This window comes from Schistocerca serialis, chromosome 8 (genome assembly GCF_023864345.2).
Source record: "Schistocerca serialis cubense isolate TAMUIC-IGC-003099 chromosome 8, iqSchSeri2.2, whole genome shotgun sequence".
NCBI classification, from domain to species: Eukaryota; Metazoa; Arthropoda; class Insecta; order Orthoptera; family Acrididae; genus Schistocerca; species Schistocerca serialis.
Genome location: NC_064645.1, coordinates 35,173,353 through 35,197,936, shown reverse-complemented (window position 1 = coordinate 35,197,936; position 24,584 = coordinate 35,173,353). Strand labels below are relative to the sequence as shown.

Below are 24,584 nucleotides of genomic sequence, written 5' to 3'. Positions count from 1 at the left end.
CCTACCAACACTTGGGAAACATCACATATATGTTCATGTCTGGTAAAGGAGGTGGAGAGTTGCACACAGGTGCAATATCCCCCCCCCCCTTTTTCTTTTTTTAAACAATGGGCATGCAGACCACTCATGTTGAAAAAAACACTAATGACACAATAAAAGGAGGCCACAGTTGCACACCTGTGACATCTTCTTTCCCCTGGCGCCCAAGAAGAAGAGCAAGAAGAAGAGGGAGCAATCGCAGTTACTTCACACCATGCTTCTATCTGGTTTCCTGGTAGGTAGCTACGTCTGAAGACTGAGCTCTGTTCAGAACATCTGAGAGAAAGGGATTTCTACATTGTAAAGCATGCTGATGAACTTCCCTGTAGGGACCAGGCATATTATAGCTTCACAAACCATTGTATTAGCATATGAGTCCCAGTGGACCTCAGTAACAAACTGGCAACAATAGCTAAGACCATGAAGTTCCGTTGCCCAACCTCTGAAAGACTGTTGTAGCAACTTCTGACAATGGTAGAACTCAATGTGAGCAGCACTAACATGAGTATATTTGCAATGATAAATAGAGTGTGCTTGACATATTTCATCAAAAGAGAGACTGGCAGGTTACTGAAGAGGAGCTAGCGGACACAAGAGTTGATAAACATGAGGAGAAATCCATGACAAAGATAAAACCTTACACAAGTTAGGGTCTGTGACTACAAAGTTTGGAAATGTTGACAAAGGCATTTTTCATATGCATCCCAATCTTTCACAGAATCATCATAAGGAGGAAACGGTTGGGGGTTGCAAGAATGGTGGAGGAACTTGGTGCATCAACAAGACTGCCAAATTGTGCCATGGAGAAAGTTTGCAGCTCATCAGTGAGAGCTTGCTCTTGTTCAACACTGGCGTGTGGGATGTTTATCTAAGAATGAAATGTAGAGAGTGGAATGCTGCAGTCATCACGAAGTATTTTGCAATACTGTACAAATACAATTACAGAAGTAATGCCAAACAAGTTTTAGTCTACTTCCATATCAAGAAATTCACAATAACACAGAATTAAGTATAGAATGGTACAAAGTCCCAGAATTATAGAACATATCACTATACAGCGTCATAGGTTAGCACACAATTAGTAAGAAAACATAAGTGAGGCCGTGGACCAATTGTGCCAGGCATATATTGGGCTGCTGTGCACACGGAGCAGCGTATGCTGTGCTGTGATTCCACACTGCAAGGTGACCTCTCTACACCAGCTGTGGAGGCACTTATATCGTGTGCTGTTTGATTACACATGCTCACGCTATAAGGCTATAACAGTAACTCAATATAGTTTTATTGAGTGATGAAACCATTTGTATAGAGTGTAAACAAACTTTAATGTACTAGTTTTCAGTATGAATTTGAACAGTGTATTTTGTACAAAATAAGAAAAATTTAGTTTTAAAGTCACCACTACTGTAGGAAGGTAAAATATTAATTTCTTTTGATGAAAATTTAATGTACTGTAATATTAATTACTAAAAATATTCATCTTACAAAATTTAGCTTTGGAAATCTCAGAACTGTAGAAAACTATTTATTTTAAATACGCCTGTTTTCTGCTGAGCATATTGTCATGCAAAAATTAATTTGTACAAGTTTAAATTCATTATAAACTACTAAAAGTCACTGATAAATCAATACTGTCGAACACACACATTGTCAGAGTGTCATGTAAGAGATTGCAGCTGTCACTTCATCAACAGCAGTAATCGGAAAATAGTTGAGTAGTTGTGAGTGGTGTAAGCAAGAAGCTGCTTTTTGTTTTTCATAAATAAATGAAGAAAATTAACAGGATACATGTGTTGGACTTTATTGTTGCATACAAATCCAGCAAAAACAAAAATGATACAACCCTTGATTTTCAGCAACAAACAACAAAGCTAGATCAACAATCATGGACACACTCCATATGTCAAGATAAGTATCAACACAATAATGTATCATTTCCTGCTCAAAGGAATATTTTCCTATAATTTGCAGAGTTCAATGCAATATCTGAAAAGATATTTAAATTTATGAATTATATGTGAGCTTGAATGTTAGATGTTTTACAGTGTTCAGTGGGCACTCGTCAAACACAATGAGCTGGTTACCAGGGTTGATGGAGTTCTTAGACCCACACTGCCACAGCCAGAGTGTTATGCTAGGTATTGCTGGCCACAACCAGCAATCTGCTCGTGCAGTCACTTCTCTGGTCTCCAATGTGCGGTGACAGGTGTGGACCAGGAGATAAGTGCTTATGCCAGTGGTGACACGTCTGACCACTACAATATTGTGCCCTTGGACACTATGAACCAGCAGTGCCCTCATGCTACATTTGACTAATTAATACACTGAGTAAAACTGTCAGCTATTCCAATACAAGCTCACAGTGGAGGAATTTTGGATATGATTCCTATATGGTTTGGTATTTTGTTCTCTCTCTCTCTCTCTCTGTCTCTCTCTCTCTCTCTCTCTCTCTCTCTCTCTCTCTAATCTATATCAAATATAACCACACTACAAGGTAATACATATTTCTGTATTGATTCTACATCCTGTTCTAGGAAACAGAATGGATCTCTTTGTTCTAATGTAGATGATTCAAAATCTGCAGAAATCGAAAACAGATTTTTAAAATTATTTTACAGAAAACATTATTTGAATTGTGGATTGCATATTTGTGTTTGCAGTAAACAATATTGCATTTTCTGTAAATACATTAAATTCCCCCTTCCCCCTCCAGCCTCCACCCAAAGAGTTCATTTTCAACACCTGTCACCCCCCAAAAGCATCTGAATCCTGATTTAAGGTTTGTTGTAGATGGATGATTGGTGGACAGCTTGACAAGAGAAAACAGTTCTTTTCTCTTAAATTAGTATATCTCCTGATAATTTATTGGACACTAATTCTCAGCCATACGAAGCCTTAAGTGGAGTATGACATGTGCAGTCGACAAATAATATTTTCTATCATTTATGATTGAGTTATTTAAGTGATCTACAGAAACAGTTCATCATCCCCCATTTCACACTAATAAGAACACTCCTATGTGATGGGATGTATGAATCATGAAGTGTGACCACTGAATGAATTCCTTTGCTTATACTGTATGCCATCTTGTACCCTGCCCATTATTTGTGCCCCTGCTGAGTGATTTGTATTTCCAGTAATGTTGTGTTTCATATCTCACTTTTCTCCATAAAAGCAAGTATGTTTTGGCAAGTTAAAAAAGTTTTACGTCACAGTATACTTAGTCCATGCAAATTTTCCATCAACTTAAATTATAATAGAAATCCCAAAGTTTATCTTAAATTATAAACTATTTTACTGTATCAAAAAAGGCTCTTTATTAGGATATATGAATAATTTTTTATTACGGTATTATATTAAAGTAAACTTGCCTTAATGGTGTGATAATGTCACCTAAAACATATTATAACTTACAGTAAACTGATCTAAAGTTGTTTCTTTCCATGTCCACTGGTATCTGTATAATAGATATATTACATATGTGTGTTATTATGAATGTGTGTTGCTCTGTATGTGTGTGTGCTGTGAGTTCCTTTGATAGGACATTACAATTTTTTGTATACACACTACAATAACCCTTTCTAAAAACTTACTTTTTGTGTAAAAATTTGTGACCAAAGACTCAATACATTACTATTTGTGTTATCTGTTCAAATAAACAAAGGTGAAGCCTTCCATTTTTTTCAGGGCAGCTAGGAGATGCACGGCTGTTTGCCTTTGTCTTTTGTCTTCTTGCTTTCATCATGTGCATCCTATTCTGTATGATTTGTAACATATTAATCTAAATGTTGAAAAAAATGTGTTCAAATACTTTCTTGCCATATCATTTCAAATATTTATGCTAACTACCAATGTATTCTCAATCATACAATGGAAACTTCAGGTAGGAATATCATCAGTGTAGGAAAAGACAGACTGCTACTTAATGTAAAGAAGAAACACCAAGTTGCAGTCAGGCACAATTAATAGACACTTACATAAAGCTTTCAGCCACAGCCTTCATCATTATCAGTGAAAAAGACACACACACACACACACACACACACACACACACACACACTCACTCTCTCTCTCTCTCTCTCTCTCTCTCTCTCTCTCTCTCTCTCTCTCTCTCTCTCCAGTATCTCAGGCCAGAAAGCACATCACATGGGATGAAAGCAGCAGTCTGGAGGGGGCAGGGAAGAGGAAGGGATGATAATGAAGGGGTGAGAAGATTGACGAATGCTGTGTGGTGGAGTGTACAGGGATGAGTCTTCCAACAGGCACAGCGTCAGGAGGTTGTGGGGCAGGGAGATGGGGAAAAAGGAGCAGGAAAGCAGAGGAGTGAGGAAAGATGAGCAGATGGGTTGACAGAGTGTTGCAAATAAACAGGTAGGGAGATGAGAATGGGGAAGTGGTGACAGGACAGAGGGGGTGGAAACAGTTGGGTGGAGGGTGTGGGGGACAGTGTTACAGTAGGTTATGGCTGGGATAATTATGGGAGTGGAGAATGGGTTGTAAGTATAACTCCCATCTGCACAGTTCAGAAAAGCTGGTGGTATAGGGAAGGATCCATATGGCTTGGGTAATGAAGCAGTCATTGAAATCAAGTATGTTATATTCAGCTGCATGTTGTGCCACAGGTTGATCTACTTTCCTCTTCGCCACAGTTTGGCAGTGGCCATTCATCCTGGTAGACAGCTGGTTGGTAGTTATACCAATATGAAAAAAGTTGTGCAATAACTGCAACAGTTCTGGTAAATGACATGGGTGCTTTCACAGATGATCCAGCCCCTAATAGGGTAGGCCTAGGATAAACTTGTGGACTGGGCAGGTTTTGCATCTGGGTTTTCCACACGGATATGATATGTGTGGCAATGGGTCGAGATTGGAAGTGACATAGCAATCGACTAGGATGTTGTGGAGGTTGGGTGAGTGATGGAATCCTTCCTAAAGTGGAGGGCTGGGAAGTATCTCGGGTAGAATGTTACTTATTCTAGAGCATGATGACAGGTAATCAAAGCCCTGGCAAATGATGTGGTTCAGTTGTTAGAGTCCAGGGGGGGGGGGGGGGGGGTGGTTCTGGGTGATGAAGGCAACAGTCTTTTGTGGCTGGTACTTGGGGGTGATGGGAGGATTGGGGATGTGGGATGTGAGGGGAAACGGCACAAGAGATCTGTTTGCGGACTAGGTCTAGGGTATGGTGCCTGTCTGCGAAAGCCTTGGTGAGCCTTTCAGCATACACAGCAAGGGAGTTTTTGTCACTGACGATAAGCTGTCCCAGATGGCCAGGCTGTATGGGAGGGATTTTTTGACACGAAAGGGATGATAGCTGTCAAAATGCTGGTACTGTTTGTGGTTGGTGGGTTTAATGAGAACAGAGGTGTGGATGGAGCCATCAGAGAGGAAGAGGTCAACATCTAGGAAGATGGCAGGCTGGGTTGAGGAGGACCACGTGAAGTGGATGAGAGAGAAGGTGTTGAGGTTGTGAAGGAACAAAAATAGGGTGTCTTGGCCCCGAGTCCACATCATGAAGATATCATCAATGAACCTGAACCAGACTAGGGGTTTGGCATTTTGGGAGGCTAGGAAGGTCTCCTCTAGAGGCCCATAAAAATGTTGGCATAGGAGGGTGGCATATGGATGCCCATGGCTGTTCTGAAAATTTGTTTATATACCTTCCCTTAAAATGAGAAGTAGTTGTAGATTAGGATAAAGTTAGTAAAATGTATTAAGAATAAGGTAGTGGGTTTGGAGTCTGAAGGACATTGGGAAAGGTAGCGTGCAATAGCAGTAAGGTCACGAGCATGAGGGATGTTGGTGTATAGGGAGGTGGTGTCATCAGTGATGGGTAAGGATCCAGGAGGTAAAAGGGTGGGGATGGTAGAGAGTTGGTGAAGGAATTGGTTAGTGTCTTTCATGTGGAAGGCTAGATTACAGGCAATTGGGTTGGAGGTGTTGGTCATCAACAAGGGCTGAGATTCTTTTGACTGGGGCACTGTAACCAGCCACAATGGGGCATACACGATAGTTGTGCTTGTGAATTTTGGGGAGCATGTAGAAGTTGGGTGTGTGGGGTGCCATAGGGGTGATAGGGAAATGGATTCAGGTGAGATGTTCTGGGAAGGGCCTAAGGCTTCAAGCACGGACTGGAGTTCGTGTTGGACTTCTGGGATTGGATCACTCTGGCAGAGTTTATAGATGGAAGAGTCAGATAATTGGTGGAGGCCTTCTACCAGGTAGGCACTGTGATTCATAACAAAGTATTAGACTCATTGTCAGCAGGTAGAACAATTAAATCAGGATTTGTTTTGAGGTTGTGTATGACTGTTCTTTCTTCTACTGAGAGGCTGGTGTTCTGAGGAAGGGACCTGAGAAAGGATGGTTAGGCTAAGTAGGAGGTAAAGAATTCCTGGAAGGTTAGCAGTGGGTGGTTAGGTGGGAGGGGGAGAGGATCATGGTTGGATGGTGGTATGAACCGGAAGTGGCAGGGTTCAATGTTGGAATTAGGATGGTTTGGTTAGAGGGATTGGCAGCAAAAAAGTGCTTCCATTGCAAGGTTTGGGAGGAGGAGAGAAGGTCTTTGACAAGTCCAACTTGGTTAAATTTGGGTATAGGGCTAAAGGTGAGGTCTTTGGATAGGACTGAAACTTCTCTGAAGCTAAGGGTTTTGGTGGAAAGATTAACAACAGTGTTACAGGAATATTTTAGCTCTGGATTTGGTGGTGAGTTGGTAAAGAGTTTTGGGGGATGTGGTAAGTCTAAAAGGTCAGCTAGGCTGGGTTTAGCTGCTGTTAGGGGTGACCAGTGAGGAACCTGTGGGTACGATAGGGATTGGATAGTGGTACCCTGATGTGGGAGTAGGATGTCAGTAGGTCGGATAACTTACGGAGGTGGAGTTTCGAATGCTCCTCCAGGTTCTGGAGAGGTAGGGATTCAATTTCAGAGATGTGATGTATGGAGTAGGAATTGCACAGTAGTACTGTACTGCAGAGGGAGGAGAGTTGGTTCTGGAATACCTGTACCACGGAGATGTGTTTTTGCAGCACCAGGTTTGCGAAGGACAGGGATTGGCCGAATCTGAAATGGTGTAAGTCATTGTGAAAGGAGGCAGTATTTGAGAAACACGATGTGGGGCTGGTTTTTAGCCTGGGAAAGGGATGTTTTTCTGAACTAGTGCAGAAAGATGGAGCAAGGGTCCACTGTGGCAGGAGGAGGAGCTGGATAAGTGAAAAGACGCGAAAAAAATACGCAAAGACATGCACAGATACCCAAAAATATGCATATATACGTAAAAATATGAACAAATACTTACAAAAAACGTACAAAATTTGGGTGAAAAGGAATGTTGAGGTATGGGAGTGTGTGTGTGTTTTGCGATAAGCAAAAAGAGAGGGAGGGAGGCTTGGTTAGATCGAGACTCATAAGTTTGTGTGGCACGGGCAAGTGTGGAAAACAAAATGCTAAAGTACATCAATTTCATGTTTCAGCATTTTGTGGGACAGAAGCAACGTATCGATGTTGCACAGATTTTTAAAATTATTTTATAGACAAGATTATTTAAATTGTGGCTTGCATATCCACATTTGCAGTAAACAACATTACGTATTCTGTAAGTATGACAACTTCCTTCCATCCCCACCCTCCTCTAACGTTTTGTGCAACATTATTACAAAACTTCGAATGTCTGTTTTTTGCTTATTGTACAATGTGAACGCACAGTCATTTGGAAAAGAACTCTCAAGAGTTTTAACTAATTGTACAGCGTAGAGAAATTACCAGGTTGTGATACACAGTTTACATTTCAAAATTCTATCTGTCCATATCATTAACTGCACTGCTCCCATCACCAATCAAGGACAATTAAAATACATCATACAGTCAACAACAGCCTCGGCGATTCTTTAGTGAGCAAAGATTGGAGCCAACTCACGCTGGCAACCACTTATGCCCAATTGTTAAATAACATCTGTTGTTTGTTTGTCTTTCTTTCATGGTCGAGCAATCACTCAAAACATCTCTATGGATACATAAATCAACTGGAAATTGAAAACGAGTGAAATGAATCACAAAAACAAAATAAAAGAAACTTTTATAAGAAAAAAATGCCAAAGCAGAATGACAACATTTAAGGTAAAATGGAATTCATTATTATGCTTTAAACTGTCAGCAGAGCATCACTTTTCTGCCTTAGTTAATCACATACTTTTATACAGTGCAATATACTTAACAGTATCAAACCGGTACACAGTATAGATTTGTCCAAGATGGACCTTCCTCTTGCATTTCACGTGCAGTGGTGTGTTCCATTATTGAAGTGAATGAAATCAGTCTTGTGGGCATTCAACAACAGTGTTTATTTTTTTCCATTGTTAGTTAATGTTATTTATTGCAAAAAATGCTTTATTGTGACTTTTTAATCATTTAATACCATTATGGCAAAAATTGGTAAGAAGAAATCGCAGATTCAAATTCTGGTAACATCTCTTCTGATGCAAAAGGTGGTTGTTGTTGTTGTGGTCATCAGTCCTGAGAATGGTTTGCTGCAGCTCTCCATGCTACTCTATCCTGTGCAAGCTTCTTCATCTCTCAGTACCAACTGCAACCTACATCCTTCTGAATCTGCTTAGTGTATTCATCTCTTGGTCTCCCTCTACGATTTTTACCCTCCAAGTTGCCCTCCAATACTAAATTGGTGATCCCTTGATGCCTCAGAACATGTCCTACCAACCGGTCCCTTCTTCTTGTCAAGTTGTGCCACAAACTTCTCTTCCCCCCAATTCTATTCAATACCTCCTCATTAGTTATGTGATCTACCCATCTGATTTTCAGCATTCTTCTGTAGCACCACATTTCGAAAGCTTCTATTCTCTTCTTGTCTAAACTATTTATCGTCCATGTTTCACTTCTATACATGGCTACACTCCATACAAATACTTTCAGAAACGACTTCCGGACACTTAAATCTATACTCGATGTTAACAAATTTCCCTTCTTCAGAAACGCTTTCCTTGCCATTGCCAGTCTACATTTTATACCCTGTCTACTTTGACCATCATCAGTTATTTTTCTCCCCAAATAGCAAAACTCATTTACTGCTTTAAGTGTCTCATTTCCTAATCTAATTCCCTCAGCATCACCCGACTTAATTTGACTACATTCCATTATCCTAGTCTTGCTTTTGTTGATGTTCATCTTACATACTCCTTTCAAGACACTGTGCATTCTGTTCAACTGCTCTTCCAAGTCCTTTGCTGTCTCTGACAGAATTACAATGTCATTGGCAAACCTCAAAGTATTTATTTCTTCTCCATAGATTTTAATATCTACACCGAATTTTTCTTTTGTTTCCTTTACTGCTTGCTCAATGTACAGATTGAATAACATCAAGGAGAGGCTACAAATGCAGAAGTTAACAAAGCAGAAATTAATCAACACATGGGGAATATTAATGCTGCTGTCTGTGAAATAAATACGCGATCTGAAAGTGACACATTTCACTCAGAGATGCATTCAACTACCGGTAATGAGCAGATCACAAACGCAATTGTTCGACCGTCAGTCGAACTAGCGTTTTCACCCATATAAGCTTCTACTGAACTCGATATTCTTCAAATACTGGAAAACATATTAACCAATATTATCACTCTGTGCATTATAGGTGAAATGACCACTTTTAAAAATGAAATTGTTACCACGAAATCTGATGGAATGACCTCTATGTTCGACTAAGTAACGAAAAATATCACAATACAGATTTCAAATGTACACAAATAGACAGAAAACCTTTTATACAATTCCTGTTCATTACCTTTCACTAATGTTGAACAGCTGAATGAACATAACGTAGAAAATAATAGAGATGACTTCTCTATCCTCCCATTTGCCATAGCAGAATTAACAGATGATTCCAGTAATACAGAAAAATTTGAAAATGCTTTTCCGTCTTACCCTTTGCCAATGATAATTTGTTCAGCGACAGTTAAAATGTTGAATCAGTGTCCATAGTCAAAAGGAATGCAAGTGAAGGGCTATCACCAAGTAAATTTGTCAGGGATGCGAATTGTGTCACTTTTCTGAACAAATTTACAAAAATTCATCACTGCACTATCTCACATCACCCATAAATACAATACGATGTAAACTGAATTTTGATGCATTTAGTACGAGCTCTATTCAAAAAATGAGGACCTTTTGTAATTTCGCGCCAATTGGAGTGCAATGCTGTTGGCATCCCTGCACAAACTTGTGTTTCTGTGTTTGTGTGTGTGTGTGTGTGTGTGTGTGTGTGTGTGTGTGTGTGTGTGTGTGTGGAGTTGCCAAAAGTTTCCTCATCATATATCTTAGCAGTGGCGCACCTTGCCTTACACGGACCCTGTATCAAAATTTGTCGTGGGACCCTTTTACCCGACTTTGGCGAAGCTCAAATGGAACTTCTTTTCACAAAGGAAACAAAAACACACATTTTGAATAAAATAGATATTTATTGATTAAGTATGGGTCACACAGGTAAGTAAATATTTAAAATTAAGGCTCCTAGGAGCCAAGTTAGCCAAACAGTTGAAATATATACTTTTCTCACCTTTTTCGACAAACTTGCTTATTAAATCATCCATAGCTGAAGGCGATTTTAGTTTTTCGAAATGTTCTGCCTCTATAGACAGCGCTGGCAACTCTGAAAGCCGTTCCTGGCTCATAGAAGGTCTAAGACAGTTTTTAATCAGTTTTAATTTCTAAAAAATTCTTTCAGCTGATATAGTTGTTACACAAAGAGTCAAAAATAGGAAACATGCTATTATTATCTCCGGAAAACTGGCTGCTTGGCCATTGAATTTAATCAGTAATAATTCCTTGAGTTCCTTAATCGAATGGATTTTCTGAATTTGAAAAAGGTTCAAGTGGCTCTAAGCACTATGGGACTTAACATCTGAGGTCATCAGTCCCCTAGACATAGAACTACTTAAACCTAACTAACCTAAGGACATCACACACATCCAAGCCCAAGTCAGGATTCGAACCTGTGACCATAGCAGCAGCTCGGTTCCGGACTCAAGTGCTCGCCCACAGTGGCCGGCTCTGAATTTCAGTTTTTAAGCACATTTTCAAAAAAATTAATTGTTCATACAGATCAAATAACATGCCTTTGCTGTATTTAACAGTCAGTTTTCCAATTTCCTTTTTTATTATTCCATCTGAAAATGATAAGTTGATCCAGTTGTAACACTTTGAATCTATTACTAATATCACAGAGGCTTTGAAATATTTTTTAGTTTGAGAAATAAATATATCTAAACAGCAATAATACACACTGACTTTGAAGTACAATTCCGGGTCTGAAATTCTCTCATCCTCTGATAACTCATCAAAATATTGCTTTGTCATCTTCCATCTTTAATTTTTGAAACCAGCTGTTAGCCCCCACTCTTTTGCTATTCCAGTTTTAAGCCCTTCTGCACTACAATCAGCTACTGATATACGAGGGGGGACCCAAAAATAGCTGGAATTTCTTTCTAGAAAACATATACTTTATTGTTTTCAAATACAACCTTAATCTCCTTAAAAGTACTTTCCATTAGCATTAATACACTTGTCCAAATGTTCATTCCAGTGTTCGAAGCACCTTTTAAATTCGTCCTCTTTGATACCTGCTAGCACTTTCACGACATTGCGTTTTACATCTACCACATCCGCAAAACGCTTCCCTCTCAAGTCTCTTTTCATCCTCGGGAATAGGAAGAAGTCCAAGGACGCTAAATCCAGCGAATAGGGCACGTGGGTCAAGGTAGTAGTCTTAATTGAGACCACTGATGCAAGAACCACACACCAGAATCCCACAAAGAGGGACGTTTTCGCGACAAACTTCTGCGAAGCCATTTCATAAACTCCAAATAGAATTTTTGGTTTACTGTCTGGTTTTCATGGACAAATTCAGAGTTTACAATCCCTTTGATGTCAAACAAACAGATCAACATCGTTTACACATTCGATTTCACTTGTCGAGCTTTTTTTGGTCGGGGTGAGCCAGGTGACTTCCATTGTGATGACTGTTGTTTACTTCCTGGATCGTACCCATACCACCATGACTCATAACCTGTAATGATTTTGTTGAAAAAATGTGGATCATCTTTGAATGCATCCTTCATTTCGAGACAGACTTGAACATGACGATCTCTTTGATCTCCGGTAAGAAGCTTCGGCACGAATTTTGCTGCCACTCTTCGCATCCCCAAATCGATGGTCAAGACGTGCTTAATTGAGCTCCAGGACAACCTGGGCAAGTTCTCGAGTTGGTCGATTGTCCTGCGTCGATCTTCACTGATGAGAGCATGGATTTTGTCGATGTTGTCTTTGCTTCGAGCTGTTGAAGGTCGACTGGAACAGGGCTGATCTTCAACCACCATTTCTATCTTTTTAAACTGAGAAAACCATTCATACACATGTGTTTTACTAAGAGCATGGTCTTTGTAGGCTGTCTGAGTCATTGCAACAGTTTCTGCTATGTTCTTACCGAGCAAGAAACAAAACTTCACTGCTGCACGTTGTTCATAAGAACTAGCCATTTCCTCGTGTCACGCCTGCTCTGTACGCACACTCAAAGAACTCCCAAAGAAACCACACTTCTCACTGTTGGGTGATGCGGTGTGGCAGAATGACTCAGCAGAGCTACTACTACAACCCTCTGGCGGTGCAACCTGCTACTACAAGTACATGTTGTGCAGCATTACGATTCCGGTTACTTTTGGGTCCCCCCTTGTAAATCCCAAAAATGACTCACAAATTTTTATTTCTTTAGGCACATGATCATCATCGAAAAACTACAGAAAGTTGGTTAGTTTTTGACAGCTCTTATGTTGTATACAAAATAATCGCCAGAAATGGAGCTTTTTTTAATTTCTAAAACAATATTTTCTCTAACTGCGGTAGCAAGTAAATTAACAACCTCATTTTCAATCGTGGCCCTTAAGTAATTTATTGCACTGTTTGGCTTTAAAGAAGTTCTTTTAAAATAGTATCATAATTCGATAGCAAACACAAAATTGAGATGAAATTTCAGGATTCAGAACTCTGGCCTCTTAAAGGTAAATTGCATGAAGCTAAAGTAATTATGACATCAGTAACACAATGCAATATATCTCACCAGAAAGTAATATTACTGTTGATTTCACTTTGCAGTAAAGTATCGAGGGTATTACGTTTTAAACAATTATTAAAAAAGAGACTCCCATTAATATACTGCTGAGAGTTCTCACGGTCAGATATACATTGTGTAAAATTGCTTGTAACTGATACACTGTTAACCCACGTGCAGCAGTATGGTTTGTTTAAAATATTAGAACATAGCCACGGCCTTGAAATTTTTATACCAGCCTTATTGAAATATGAGTAATGTTAAGCTGGAAGACATCGTTTTGCTTCTGAATCCTTTGGAAATGTCCTTGTGGTTTAAATGGGCCCAATTTAAAAATTATTTTTCGTTCGCATTCAGTAAGGCAGTCAGCAGCATTTTTCTATCTGATGAGGACATATTATGAAATTCCTCAGACTTATTAAGATCCTTGGTATGGGTTTCTTCTATTTCCCAAAGCTCTGTCTCACAATGTGTTACAGATGAATCTAAAAATAAAATGAAGTAAAATTAATATTGAGAATTTTAGGAAATTATTCAGAACTGTAGGGTTAAAAATATTAGTTAAACATATGTTTAATTTTTTAAATTAATCTCTAAACCAGGCCCGGCAAACCCAAACTGTTTCATGAACCCTCTTGATGACATGCAACATCAAAGCGGATCATATTTTAGAAGTTGTTCAGTCTTAAGAACACTGTGGTGGTGGTGGTGGTGGTGGGTGATGGTGGTGGTGGTGGTGGTGGTGGTGGTGCGTGTGGGAGTGGGGCATAATGTGAATGAACAACAACAGTGCGGTGGAACTTTCTTCACCTGTCTATAATATTGAAATTCAACTTAGCCCTCAACAAAGCGATGATAACAACAAGGTGTGACTCATACTGTACTGCAACGCAACACAAATGATCACTGCATACATTGGCTAATGTTTAAAAGCAGCTCGAGAAATTCTAAGTATCACAGGTGAGATTCTTTCAGAACATAGGGAGATCGTCGAAATGTGATTAACGCAGTGGCGCACAGGAGTTATTTGAGCAGGAAGATGCCGTAACAGTGATGTGGCACCCCCGAGGGAAGACTTTTTTTGGAACCAAGTGGACCGAGTCGGCACCGAAGATTGAAAATAGTGCACTTATTTTAAAATGTAATTCACCACTGCACAGGCACTGGAGAACATAACAGCGATTCACCTATGTGTTACGAAAGTGTGTTAGCAGTTTGTTTACACAAAACATTCCACACTGTTGGAATTGTGTGAACAATATATTCCGTGTGTAATGACAGCAAAGTGCATCATCATGTGGAATATAATAGACCTCTCTGGTGCTATTGTATGCTCTGAGTTTTATGTATGTAATTAAATGTTCCTTGGTTATTGTGTTCAATGTATTTTACCTGGAACTGCAAATATAGTTACTGGCACTAAATGTGTTTTACTTACTATTACTTATTCAACTGTGTCGACTCTAGCAGGTTATGGGCCCAGCGATGCATTTGGAATAAGCATATGCATAATATAATAGTGAGAAAGTACTGTAAAAGTTCCAGGTAGTGCACTTGCATGAAGTACAAGTTATCCTTACAAGACAAAAGCTACTCTTTTGTATTATTCTTCAGTATTATTCTTTACGTTAAGAAAGATACAAGTTACCATTAAAATGAGAGCAGCACAAATTCTGCTGCTTGAAAGACTTATGGGTCATGAAAACTATGGGACGTGGAAATTTGCAGCAGAAGTGTATTTACCTTTGGGCAACCTATGGGACGTGGTGGATGGGACAATGAAATCCACAGATCATATTTATTCTATTAAGGATAGGAAAGCAAAACCAAACTTGATATTACTAGTTGACCCTGTGAATTATGTTCACATTGAAAAAGCTGCAATGGCAAAAGAAGTCTGGGACAAATTACGAAGTGCCTTTGAGGGTGGAGGTCTTGCAAGGAAAGTAGGATTATTACATGAGTTAATTACCACTCAACTGTACAAATGCAAGAGTGTAGATGGATACGTCAACAAAATAATAGCCACGTCGAACGGACTGAGAAACATTGGGTCTGACATCACTGACGAATGGATAGGACGACTACTGTTGGCAGGACTGCCCGAAAGTTATGCGCCTATGATTATGCGGCTGGAAAGCTCAGGTATACCGATCATGGGTGACAGTGTTAAAGTGAAAATCCTATAGGATGTAAAGAGAACCTCAAGCTGTCATGTATTGGTGAAAGAAACTGCATCTGCTCTTTATTCAAGAAACAAAAAGAAGAAATCAGTGAGGTGCTATAGATGTTAGAAGAAGGGGCATATTGCATCTCAGTGCAGGGAAAAAGTAAACCCGAGGTCAGACACTCAGCAAAAGAGGTATGTTGCTGATAGCCCAGAGAGAGGGGCCAACAATAAAGGTAAGGCACTCTCATGTTTTTATTCTTTTGGAGAGGTGGGTAATCGTCAACTGGAGTGGATTTTAGACCCAGGTGCAGCTATGCACATTGTTAAAGACAAATCTCTTCTTTATGATAAAGATAACACTCATATGGGAATATCAATTGTTGATGGCAGCAAGCTTCAGTGTCATTTGGCTGGGAAAATGGACCTACATGTAAGTGTAAATGGTGAACCCGATATGGTTACAGCACATGATGTTTGTTATGTAAAAAATGTTGCAACTAACCTACTGTCTGCAGGGGAAATTGTCAAGACGGGAAATACAATCATTTTTGACATGCACGGAGCAAGAGTAATCAACAAAAATGGTGAAGTTATAACTACAGCAAGTAACGAAAGTGGTATTTTTAAATTGGATGCCATTGACAGTAAACGTAGAAATGTTAGTTATTCAGTATACTCAGTGGAAGGCTTTTTATGGCACCGCAGACTTAGACACCTAAATAGAAAGAGTATGTCTTAAATGAGGGATATGGTGAAGCAAATACAGAACTGTAGTGTAACCAAGGACCTTGTGAGATATGCATAAAAGGAAAACAAGCAAGACTACCTTTTAAGACTAGTAAAAGTAAATCTACAGATGTGTTACAGTTAATCCATACAGACGTATGTGGCCTGATGGAGTGCAAATCCATAGGTAGGAGCCATTATTTATTTACGTCTATTGATGATTATTCACTATATACTCATGTTTATTTTCTTAGTTCCAAAGACCAAGTGAGGAATATTGTAATATGGTCGAAAGCTGGACGAGAAAGAAGATTAAGATCATCAAGTCTGATAACAGGAGAGAATATATTAACTAGAAATTGAAGGAACTTCTGGCAAAAATGGGAATCAGGCATCAAACTACCATAAGGTACAGCCCATCTCAAAATGGGATTGCTGAGAGGACTAATAGGACCATTGTCGAAAAAGCAAGGAGCGTGATAACTGATTCTGGATTATCAAAAGATTTTTGGGCAGAGGTGGTATCAACGGCTGTATATTTGAACAATAGATCACCTACAAAAGCATTAAGGAATAAAACCCACCATGAGATATGAGTAGGAAGGAAACTTGACCTAAGCAATATAAGGTTTTTTGGGTGTGATGCAATGGTGCACATTCCAAAACAGCTAAGAGGAAAATGGGACCCTAAAGCTGAAAAGTATATTTTTGTAGGCTGTTGTGAGAATTCAAAGGGTTACTGATTAATGGATCCATTGAATAAAAGGATTGTTACAAGCAGAGATGTGGTATTGTTTGAAAATAGAAAGCACTCTGAAAGGGCAAGACTACTAAGTTAACTGCATCTAGTTCCAAGAATGAAATTTTATGTGAAGAAAGAGAAGGTGAAGAACAGGAAAGGGACAGTCAAAGACAAATGGAGACTATTTATGATGACAATGAGTCTGAGGATGAACAAAATGAAGAGAACAATGTAAGGCATTCTTCTCGCACTACCAAAACCGAAAGAATATCCAGATTTTGAAATGTGTGCAGCCCAGTCTTTTAATGATGAGCCAGCAACAGCAGAAGAAGCAATGAGCAGCCCGAACTCTCAAGAATGGAAAGAAGCAGTGGAGAAAGAATTGGAATCTTTATCTCGGAATGAAACCTTTGAATGGGTAAATATGCCAGCACATAAGAAGCCATTACAGGCAAGATGGGTATTCACTTTGAAGAGCTCCAAAAATTAATCACCAAGATACGAGGTGCAGCAATAAAATAATGAGACTGATGTGGAAAAAAAATGTTGCTTACCATTATAGTTTAGTGTTGTCTCCTTCAAAGTAGTTCCCTTCTGATTGCATACTCTTTTTCCAGTGCTTCTGCCATTGATGGTAACATTTCTGGAACACATCTTCTGTAGTATCGTCCAAGACCCTTCTCACAGCTTTTTGGACATCTTGTGTTGTTTGAATATGGTGTCCCTTGACTGCCGTTTTGACTCTTGGAAATAGAAAAAAGTCACACGGAGCGATATCTGCTGAATAAGGTGGCTGTGGTAGTACTGAAATTTGTTTTGAGGTTAAAAATTGCTGTACTGTCAGAGCAGTATGGGATGGTGCATTTTTATATATTCTCCTTTCATCAATTAAATTCAATATCTCTTCTGTTACCCAAGGATTTCTATTAGCCCTCGTCTTTTTACCTACTTGATCCTCTGCTACCTTCACTATTTCGTTTCTCAAAGCTACCCATTCTTCTTCTACTGTATTTCTTTCCTCCATTCTAGTCAATCGTTCCCTAATGCTCTCCCTGAAGCTCTCTACAACCTCTGGTTCTTTCAGTTTATCCAGGTCCCATCTCCTCAAATTCCCAACTTTTTGCCATTTCTTCAGTTTTAATCTACAGTTCATAGCCAATAGATTGTGGTCAGGGTCTACATCTGTGCCTGGAAATGTCTTACAATTTAAAACCTGGCTCCTGAATCTCTGTCTTACCATTATATAATTATCTGAAACCTGTCAGTATCTCCAGGCTTCTTCCATGTATACAACCTTCTTTTATGATTCTTGAACCAAGTGTTAGCTATGACTAAGTTATGTTCTGTGCAAAATTCTACCAGATGGCTTCCTCTTTCATGTCTTCCCCCCAATCCATATTCACCTACTACATTTCCTTCTCAACCTTTTCCTACTATCAAATTCCAGTCAGCCATGACTATTAAATTTTCGTCTCCCTTCACTATCTGAATAATTTCTTTTACCTCATCATACATTTCATCAATCTCTTCGTCATCTGTGGAGCTAGTTGGCATATAAACTTGTACTACTGTGGTAGGCATGGGCTTCATATCTATCTTGGCCACAATAATGTGTCGACTATGCTGTTTGTAGTAGCTTACCCGCATTCCTATTTTCCTATTCATTATTAAACCTACTCCTGCATTTCCCCTATTTGATTTTGTATTTATAACCCTGTATTCACCTGACCAGAAGTCTTGTTCCTCCTGCCAGTGAACTAAGTCCCACTATATCTAACTTTAAGCTCTCCATTTCCCTTTTTAAATTTTCTAACCTACCTGCCCGATTAAGGGATCCGACATTCCATGCTCCAATCCATAGAATGCCAGTTTTCTTTCTCCCGATAATAAAAAATGCATGTATCTAAATAAAACGTGGATATGATAACGTTTGTGTATACTTATCAACTTCTGACTTTTGTAGATGAGGGGAGTACTTTAATGATGAAAAAGGGGAAAAAATGAACATTTAATTTCATCTTAATTTAAGATGTAATTTGAACCTGAGCCATTTCCAAGTATCTCCATTAAGTAAAATCAAATGAAAGAAATAACTGATGTTGTAAATAGTATGAATATTCTAACCCCATGTTGGAATTCAAACTTCATCTACGGTACATGTATTTATCTATGTACTTTAACTCAGTATGCACTGTAGTAGTGCATCTTTTTCAAGAGACTGACAGCATGGTGCAAATGTTTAATTAATCCCGGTGCTTCAGCACAGCTGTGAGTGGACCCTGAGGTGAGAAGCAATAAGACAGCACTGTGTACATGGACCGTGGGCTGTACTGAGGAAGATCATATGAAGACGAGCCTGTTGCTGCCCAGTGACATCATACAACCCGCACCTGATGTCAGTGCTCCTCTGGACTTGTGATATACATTGTGTCACGTGCAAAAATCAAGTATCTGAAATCTGCTCTCACATACAGTACAGTAGTGTTGCTCACACTTCACAGTGACATATACCGACTGTCAAGCCAATATCAGGAACTTTATATATTTATTTATTTATTTATTTACTGGATTGTTCTTGTCAAACATGTAAAAATGTAAATATTAATTTTTGCTTTCTGTGAGCTGAATCAGTACACCCAATAAAGCAACAAATTGTGTTATGGTCATTGAGAGGACACTGCAATATCCCTTTCTAAAAAATTATTTTTTGTATACAATTTTGTGACCAAAGAGTCAATGTGTTAACATCTGCGTTATCTGTATGAATAAACAAAGGTGTGGAATTCATTTTTTTTAGGGCAGCAAAAAGATGCCTAGCTGTTTGCTTTTTTTCTTTTGCCTTCTCACTTTCACCTCTTCTGTAGCTCTGTATGGTTCATAATATATTAAACTAAATTTGAATCAAAATGTATTCAAATACGTTCTTGCCATATCAGTTCATATATTTATGCTAACTACAAACATCTCATCAATTTCATTTTTCAACCTTTTGTGGGAGAGGTGCAACATATCGACATGGCACTGATCTGCCACTTGTGTAACTTTGTTACAAAACTTACCATCTCTATTTTTTGCTTATTGAACAACCTGAGTCTGCAGTCATTCGGAAAAGAGGTATGAGAACTTTAACTAATTATATGGCATAGAGCCAGGTCACGATATGTAATTACATTTCAAAGTTTCATTGGTCTTCATCTTTAATTGAACTGCTACCATCAAAAATTTAGAGCAATTACATCAGGTATTCAATAACAGCTTCAGCAATTTATTAGTGAGCAGAGATGTGAGCCAACTCACAACACTCATATAAATAACAGGTTATCTAAATTGCTCTTCTAATCTCAGGTGAACATCAACATTTATTCATTGCTGTGGTTTAATCATTTGTCCAATTTTCAGAAAAAAAAACAATATGATAAAATAAGATAAAAGTCAATGTACAGACACTGTAAAAATATTTTGGTAGATATTTACAACTGGAAACACTGAAATATAGGCTTCCAGAGTTGTATACCTAACAATTTTTCCCGCTGGGTATCAATCAAATATCTTCATTAAAAAAGGTTACATACAATCACATTACCCTAAAAATAAAAAATGATAACACCTAGTACACTTAAAGTGATTTCTGATGTGCGTAACAGTCCTAAAACATAATGACTTTCATACACTTTTTTACTTTGTATTTTGTACCTGTTCTTAATTATTTAGATAAAGAGACAAACTGATATACACGTTGTCAATAATAATGAATAAATATAAAGTAAGGTTCATTACAAAGCAAAATATTATTTAATTTCAAGGTACATATGCATTAACATCAAGACCATTGTAAACCATCTGTTCATCGATCCAGTTTCTTAATCCAGCAACATTTGCATAAATTCCAGGTGTACCATCCTCACCACACCCTATACCCCAAGCCACAATTCCAGCCTGCTCATATGTGGCCGGGTCATTAGGTCGTGGACAAACAAGAGGACTGCCTCCATCACCCTGGAAAAATGGACGTGCCGTTTTTAACTCATAATGTAATAAAACTTGCAGGAAGGATGGTCAGAAATCTACAACTTTATTAATTTTCAATAATCTTTAATGCTTCAGAGTTAACATCTTTATTTAGGACTTAAGTTGAATGATGAGGAAAAAAGCCACTAAGATATGGAAGACATAAAATAAACTACATACTGCAAAACAAGTGGAAGAATTATGAGGGGTACTCACGTACTTTAGGTAGTAAGGGTGGAGAGGATCCACTACATGTGAAACAAATGGCAATTTTACAAGTGTGAATTGCATGGAAACATGCTACAAACAAATTAAATGATAGACATATTAAAAAAAAAAAAAAAACGTAATTTGCGTTGATAATAAAGTACAACAGGTAAGGATGGTAGGCAGAAAAAAACGAGAAACGCAAATCCTAAATGCTCAACTAGATGAAGGGAGATATTTGAGTAATGAATACATAGTGACAACTGAAAACTGGTGCCAAGTCAGGACTCAAATCTGGAAATTTCCTGCTTATCGTAAACATTCATTTTTAACTGTGAGGCTATCTGTGCATACATCCAGAGTTAAATCAATTTTTTGTATCACCGATGTTTCCTTTTATGATTTCCAGACACTATTGGAAATGGTCTCCTGCATATTATGTGAGGCTAGAACCACTGTGGTCAGTGGAGGACTACAGTCTACTCACCCACAAGAGATATACCAGGTGTCCACCCTAAGAGTTGTCAGATGCATTTCCTCTCATATTTTGGCAAATATTTGCAATTTTATTTTTGCAGTGTGTATCTGGAGTCAGTACAAACAAATACTGCTCATCACATCTTTTATCTGATGCCTATTGTCAACAGAAAGCATCAGTTTGTTTCTCTTTAGCAACAAAACGAACTTTAAAGGTGGAATGTCGTGTGTCCACTCGATAGAGTGATCCCAATTTAAACTAGTGCAATATATGTTTTATCGACAAGTATTAAAAGAGACAGCAAAGCACGACGAATAACTAGTGCTCTGGCAGCGACAGCACAGCCCCTAACTGCACCGACTGCTGCCGTGCAGCAGGGCTGCCGAGTCACTGTCGCAGCACTGGCTACACTGTGTGCTTTGCTGTATCTTTTAACACTTGTGGATAAAACCAATACAGCTAAAGCACTAGATTAGTATGGGACCACTCTTCTGGAAGGGAATGTAAAACACCACTTTAAAAATCATTGTGGTTGTAATGGGAAACAAACCGACACTTTCCATTGACTCTGGGCATTGGATGAAAGATGTGATGAGCAGTATTTGTTTGGCACGACTCCAGCTACGCATTGCAAAAAAAGATCTGCTAATATCTGCCAAAATACTAGAGAAAATGCTCGTAGGAGAGACACCGTGTGTACGAAAAATTAAATGCACTGAAATAAGTGTATGGATCAATGAGATGAAATCAGTTAAGGTCCAGTGACATACAATTACATCACTGAGAGCCAGTAAGAAACATTTAACGTGGAAGTGCTTATCCTCTGGTTATAGTATATGGAAATGATATGTGGAAACATCTGTGACAATTTAAATTTGAGGTAGGCATGGGAATGTGCCAAGATACGAGGGTGAGTCAAATGAAAACCTTAAATATTTTTTTAAATATTATTTATTGTGCAGAAGTGGTACAAAGCTGTATCACTTTTCAACATAATCTCCCACACATTCAATGCAAATCCTTCAGTGCTTACAATGAGCGTAAATTCCTTTAGAAAAAAATTCTTTTGTTAGTCCGCACAACCACTCGTGCACCGCACGGCGTACCTCTTCATCAGAACGGAACTTCTTTCCTCCCATTGCGTCTTTGAGTGGTCTAAACACATGGAAATGACTTGGGGCAAGGTCTGATGAGTGTGGTGGATGAGGAAGACACTCAAAATGCAGGTCTGTGATTGTTGCAACTGTTGTACATGCAGTGTGGGGCCTTGCATTGTCATGCTGCAAAAGGACACTTGCTGACAGCTTCGATTTGATTGCAGGCCGCAGATGAATTTTTAGGAGATCTGTGTATGATGCACTGGTGACATTGGTCCCTCTAGGCATGTAATGCTCCAAAATGACGTCTTTTTCATCTCAAAAGAGAGTCAGCATAACCTTCCCTGCTGATGGTTCTGTTCGAAACTTCTTTGGTTTTGGTGATGAGGAATGGTGCCATTCCTTGCTCACTCTCTTCATTTCTGGTTGGTGGACGTCAACCCAGGTTTCGTCCCCAATAAATATTCTTGCCATCACCTTCTCGTTCAAAGTGCCAAAGAAGTTCTTCACAAGCATTGACACGTCGTTCTCTCTTTTCAGGAGTCAGCTGCCGTGGCACCCGTCTTGCAGACACTTTGTGAAACTGGAGCACGTAATGCACAATGTGGTGTGCTGACCCATGACTAATCTGTAAACATGCTGCAATGCAAGTGTCACTCGGTGGTTTCCCTTCACTATGGCTTCAACTGCTGCAATGTTCTGTGGAGTCACAACTCGTTGTGCCTGACCTGCACGAGGAGCATCTTCCACTGAAGTCACACCATTTGTGAACTTCCTACTCCATTTGCAGACTTGCTGCTGTGACAAACATGCATCACCATACTGAATCTTCATTCGTCGATGAATTTCAATAGGTTTCACACCTTCACTACGCAAAAACCGAATAACAGAACGCTGTTCTTCCCTGGTGCAAGTTGCAAGTGGGGTGGCCATCTTTAAACTGATACTGCGATGGTATGTGCGCATCTGCTCTATGCTGCCACCTACAGGCCATTCTGCACGCTGTTTCTAGCACGCTTACCAACTTACAGCATAACAGCGTGAAATTTCGATTTGTTTCACAAATTTAAGGTTTTCATTTGACTCACCCTCGTATTATAGTGTTTGAGATGACTGCCCTTGAGAAGTAGGAAATCCTGGTTTGTGACCCAATCTAGTAAAAATATTCAACTGACACAACATATTCATTAGACTGCAGATTTAGCACATCTCACTGGTTTACAATTATATCATCTCATTTCACTGCACCTTCACTGTACGCCTCGATAGCTGAATAGTCAGCACGACAGAATGCCATGCAAAAGGGCCCAGGTTCGATTACTGGCTGGGTCAGAGATTTTCTCTGCTCAGGGACTGGGTGTTGTACTGTCTTCATCATCATATCACTGCCATCGACAGGCAAGAACCCAAAGTGGCGTCAACTAAATAGACTTGCACCTGGCGACTGGTCTACCCGACAGGAGGCCCTGGCCACATGGCATTATTATTATTATTATTATTATTATTATTTATTCATTCATTCATTTTGTATAGGCCATCTTTGGACCACATTATTCCAACTGCCTTGCTTTATGTGTTCTGATGTTCGCCCAGAGCTCCCACATTCATTCTCGGTGTTGCTCCTTCCTCCCCTAGGTCCAAGCCTTTCCTGTTTTTGGTTTTGGCTTTTCTTGGAAACCCTGCCACGCCATCAGTTTCTCCTTGAGTGAGACATGCTCCAATATGTCATCATGGGTGATCCCCACTTCTTTAAGTTCTATCTCCACCTCTGTGAACCAGACCCATTTTGTTTCCTTCTCCTAAAAGTAGGTGATCTTATGATTGGTGATTGTTCCAGGACTCATTTGGGTCATATGTCCATAAAACATAATCCTCCTTTTCCGGATGGTATCGATTATCTTCTCTATACAGTTCATGATTATGTCGTCTTCTATATTCCCCATTCTCCCTGATTGGACCTACGATCTTTCTGAAAATCTACCTTTCCTTGGCCTCCAGTTTTTCAATTA

General features: G+C 39.1%; 1 protein-coding gene across 1 annotated transcript in view; it reads right to left on the bottom strand.

The window, feature by feature from the left end:
- Positions 1-20,126: 20,126 nt before the first annotated feature.
- The window catches only part of LOC126416056 (phenoloxidase-activating factor 2), a 261,395-nt gene continuing 256,937 nt past the window's right edge, over positions 20,127-24,584 (bottom strand). The window contains exon 6 of the mRNA XM_050083529.1: positions 20,127-20,781. Within this exon, the coding sequence (XP_049939486.1) occupies positions 20,584-20,781 (198 nt within the window). The 3' untranslated portion in view covers positions 20,127-20,583. The remainder of the gene's footprint in view (positions 20,782-24,584) is intronic.